At 47.1% G+C, this 5,039-nt stretch overlaps 1 gene segment (V, D, J or C); it reads left to right on the plus strand.

Moving 5' to 3' along the window:
• Window positions 1-3,187: 3,187 nt before the first annotated feature.
• Window positions 3,188-4,542, plus strand: LOC105235173. The segment is given in 2 exon segments: window positions 3,188-3,326; window positions 3,748-4,542. Coding segments are annotated over 2 exon segments (457 nt in total).
• The last annotated feature ends 497 nt before the right edge of the window (window positions 4,543-5,039 follow it).

Here is a 5,039-nt window from a genome sequence, read left to right on the forward strand (position 1 = left end):
ACCCTGAGGGCCTCGGCTGCACCCCAGCACCCTCCTTTATGGCCCTGTCAGCTGAAACAGCCTGGGCATGCCATGCCTATCAGGGACAATGGGTGAGCTCGGAGCCACAGGTCAGGACAGAGGGAAGAGCTGAATGAAAGTTCCTCTGATCCTCTCTGCCTTGTGTACCGTTGGATGTCAAACTCAGCGGGAAAGCCAGACAAGTGAGGCCATTCTTGGAAATACAAGTGAAATTCATGTTGGTGTTTGACAGTTTTGAGTACCTGGGGTTGTATGGAAGTGTTGAATCGCCATATTGTACATCTGAAACTAATATTACACTGTATGTTTACTGCAATTTAAGTAAAAACTTTAAAAAAGAGAACAAAATCTAATACTGCTAAAAATGAATAAAAAGAGTTACTTCTGACAAGAGAGGACATTTTCACATAGGAATTTTATCCCCTGATTTAAAAAAAAATGAAGCAAGGTCCCTCCTTTCCCAAGGGGCAGACAGCACCACACGAACCACTGCTTGTAGCCAATGGGACTCTCGTTCTTCCCAATGAGATCTGGTCAAAATAACCCTCCCCAGTTTCCTTCTAAACCCTAATTAAAAGTGACCTCTCTCTGTCTCTTTGGACTTGCCTAGGATTTGTCATAGTTTCTTGTCCTCTTCCATTCCTGAATAAACTCATTTTATTAATAAAATACTGGTCGTTCTACTTTTAAATTTGTCCTACTCCTAAACAACATCTCCCCCGGTTTCCCACCCTACCCCTCCAGCGCCTGGACAACACCATTCCACTCTGTTCTTTGAGTTCAGCTCTTTTAGATTCTACATGTAAGTGATAGCATAGAATAGCTGTCTTTCTCTGACTTCTCTCACTCAGCATGATGACGTCAAGGTTCATGCAATTGGTTGCACATGGCAGAGTATCATTCTTTCTCATGGCTAAATAGTCCATTGTGTACATATACCACACCTTCCTTATCCATTCATCCACTGTGGGCACTTTGGTTGTCTCCATCTTTGGTATTGTGAATAATGTTGCAATAAACATGGGAGTGTAGCTATCTCTGATAATCTGATTTCTTTCAGGGATCTTGGAAAGATAAGGTTTATTACTCAAAGGTCCTAGAGGGGACAGTCATACCTGAGGCCACACAGCAAGCTCACTGGTAGACATAAAAAGAAAGACAGAGAGGGAGAGGGAGAGAAAGTCAGACAGTAGCATTACAGTAATAAAAAAGTCAACTTTCAGGTCTTTAGAGTGGACATGGGAGCTGCTTTCTTCTCAAGATTAGTTTGGAAGGAGCCAAGTAAGATGTCCATTGACCTCCAGGAGACTGACATGCACACACATATGTACATTGTCGTTGTTTCTGATGCTTTCTTAGAGGGCAGGGAAACATGCATTGTGTCCTTACCACAGAATTAGACTTTGACAGCTAGACACTTTTCCCCACCACTGCTGGCAGCAAGGACTGTATCTCCATCCCATTTCTTCCAAAAGGAAAATATTTTATTTCACTCGGCTCACATCAGTGGTCACCTCACCCTCCTGGTGGCTCTCTCCACAAGCAGCAAGGCGGCAAGCAGAGGAGGGTTTGCATAACTGTTCCTTGGGCAGGACCCTCTTGCAAGGCTGAGATAAAAGGTCAGCTTGAACCTTGCTTCGAATTACCAGAACTCATCAGCTCAACTTCTCAAAAGGAGGTTTCCTGCTCTTCTCCTTGGGCTGCTAATGCCCTGGAACCCAGTAAGGACAGAGGGGAGGATGTGAAAGGAGAATGGGGTGGGGAAGGTGATCTCTGGGAGCACTGCTCCTCTCCATGCGTATTCTGCACACTTTTAAATACATATTTCTTGGTCTCTGGGAAGCGGCATGAGATGTTTGAACCTGTGAGGATGAGAAGGGCCTAAAAGAAGAGGGACCTGTACTGTGGTGAAGACTGTGCCACAGAAAGAATAGGAAAATGCAGGAGGATTCTAGAGACCCCCTTGTGTCCGAGAATTCCTGTAATTTCTTGGACTGGGATATTTTTAATATGTAAGTCAAAATCACACTAAAAGTAAATTAGCCTGAAATAATTAGCAAGTAAGATGATGAAAATGACTCAAAATTTTTGTATGTAATCTCGCATTTCTCTCATTATTTTAGGATCTGATGGGGAGGTTGTGATGACCCAGACCCAACTCTCCCTGCCCGTCACCTCTGGAGAGGCAGCGTCCATCTTCTGCAGGGCCAGTCAGAGCCTCCTGCAGGGACCGAAATGCCTGTTTGCACTGGTTCCTCCAGCATCCAGGCCAGTCAGAGCCTCCTGCACAGTGATGGAAACACCTATTTGTACTGGTTCCGGCAGAAGCCAGGCCAGTCTCCAGAGGGCCTGATCTATAAGGTTTCCAACCTTTTCCCTGGGGTCCCAGGCAGGTTCAAAGGCAGCGGGTCAGGGATAGATTTCACCCTGAGCATCAGCAGGGTGGAGGCTGACGATGTGGGAGTTTAGGACTGCCAACAGGTTTACAGTATCCTCCCCACCCCGGGTCAGCCCTCCACACAAACCTCCCCACCTGGAAGATTCCAGTGGCTCACATGCATTACTTCTCCGGGGAGTAAGCAATACGACTCTCAGAGTCTAAGAGGAAGGCGTCGGAGAGCTCTGGCGAATTGTGTGCAGCTGGGGGCTCTGTCAAGTTTGTTTGATTTGAGTGCATTTCTAGAACTGAATTCACTAGGTTTCAGGAAAAGACCATTTCTAACACCCGATTCTACCATTCTTAACACTTGACCTGATGACAGAGGCTACGAGAACACTCTTGAAATAGCCTAGCTCCAAACTGCTATTGGGGAAATGTTGATGACCAGAACTAGTGGGTGGGAGCTGCTTCCTTACCCAGACTGGGAGGGTGAATGTGAGCTACGGGGCGTTCACCTTCCAGGGTCAGACCCAGGACACACGTGGTTGATCAGCTCTCTGACGCTTGCTCAGGCTGAAGGAACCATAAGCACTGGGTCCTTGCCGGGATCCACACTTCACAGTGGGATTGCTCTTCCCGCTGGCAGGGAGCATGGACTGGACTTTCTTGGCTTCTTCCCAAACACAGGAGACCTTTTGTGTCCCTTTGCTCAAAGCCAGGCCCCTCCCACCTCCTCCCTGCCCCTCCCACACTGCTGCACCCAGCAGGGCATTTGCATAGTGCCCCCTAGGGAGGACCTGCCCTGGCAAGTGTGACATAAAGGCCAGCTTGAATCTTGCTTTGACTTACCAGGACTCCTCACTTCAACTTCTCAGAATGAGGTTCTCTGCTCAGCTCCTTGGGCTGCTAATGCTTTGGTTCCCTGGTAAGGACAGGGGGGCGAGGAAGAGGTTGAGGTGGGGAGGGTGAGCTGTGGGGGCACCGCTGCCCTCCAAGTGCATTGTGTGTGCCTGTAGGAGGTGTGTGACTTGTCCTGCAGGTTGGGGCAGGTGATGCGTAGATCTGGGAGAGTGAGGAAGATTCCAGAAGGAACAAGGACCTGTGCTCTAGTGAGGACTGTCACAGAGAAGGTGGGGATGGTGTTAGGGATAATTAGAGGCCTCTTTGCACTTCAGAAATCTCAGGTTCATTATTGTGATTATGAACTATTGGCAAATTTTCTAAATCACAAGTAAAGAGAATAAAACTAAGCACTATTTTAGCTAAAATATAAATAATAAAATGGAAACAAACAAAATAGCTAAATATATCTGTATTGATCATGGCACTTCTGTCTCTTTACCTAGGATCCAGTGGGGAAATCGTGATGACACAGATGCCACTGTCCCTGTCCGTCACCCCTGGAGAGCCGGCCTCCATCTCCTGCAAGGCCAGTCGGAGTCTCCTGCACAGTAATGGAAAAACCTATTTGTACTGGTTCCGGCAGAAGCCAGGCCAGTCTCCAGAGGGCCTGATCTATGAGGTTTCCAACCGATACTCCTGGGTCCCAGACAGGTTCAGTGGCAGCAGGTCAGGGACAGATTTCACCCTCAAAATCAGCAGGGTGGAGGCTGACCGATGTGGGAGTGTATTACTGCGGGCAAGGTATACAGTCTCCTCCCACAGCGGATCCGGCCCGAACACAAACCTCCCCGCCTGGGGGTCCAGGTGCCCCAGTGCATAGCTTCTCTGGGGACTCACAGGACATTCCCTGAGTCTGTGTCAGCGGAAGAAGCTGGAGGACCCGGGGGAGCAGCTTGCAGCTGGGCGTCAGGCTGCACGCATTAGGGCCCCGCCGGCTGCCCAGCCTGGCATGGCAGAAGCAGCAGGGGAGCGTAGGGGGTCTTGTCCCATGAGGTGAAAGGAAGAGCTAACAAGGGCTCCCCCACCGAATCCTGCCGCTCTGTCGCGTTTCTCCAGTAAACGTAGTCGCTCTAGTAACCAGACAAGTGACATAGGTCTGTGGTGAAAAATGACCACCTATGGGAATGAACACTGTGGGCTATATTTCCCACAGGATCTTATTTGCTAATATTGGTAATATTGGTACTTTCTCACTTAACCTTTTTCTACTTCTCTACTACTCACACAATCCTCTCCGTTAACGTGTTTCAGAGAGGGATCTACACAAGCTGCCCTCAGAGCGTGTGGGTGAGAAAAATCAGTAAAAATGTCTAATTCTGATAAAATCAAAATAAACATTTGCAAATGCTTAGTAATTATAAGATTCCAATGCCAAGTGTCATTGATTTCCCTCAATTACATTTTGCTGAGTGAAAAGGGGGGTCTTGCAATTTCAAAAGTGGACTTTGAAAGTAAACAGCAAAAACTAAGGATAGAGACAAATGTTACATTTGTATATCACAGGAAGAGCCAGAGTATATGATATTTTTCTTTCTCGCCTAAATGGTAAGGGTGTTCAGTATATTGATCTTAAACACTGGTGTAGACGTGACGATTTGGTGCTCTTTTGCTGTAAGAAAAGATTTTGAACACTAAACAAATACACTATTTTCACATGATGTGGTCATTAACTGAAATGACCCCAAATAATCTATTTTTTGGAAATGTATAGAAAATTTATGCATGGAACACATTT

This window comes from Ailuropoda melanoleuca, unplaced genomic scaffold, assembly GCF_002007445.2.
Source record: "Ailuropoda melanoleuca isolate Jingjing unplaced genomic scaffold, ASM200744v2 unplaced-scaffold7871, whole genome shotgun sequence".
NCBI lineage: Eukaryota > Metazoa > Chordata > Mammalia > Carnivora > Ursidae > Ailuropoda > Ailuropoda melanoleuca.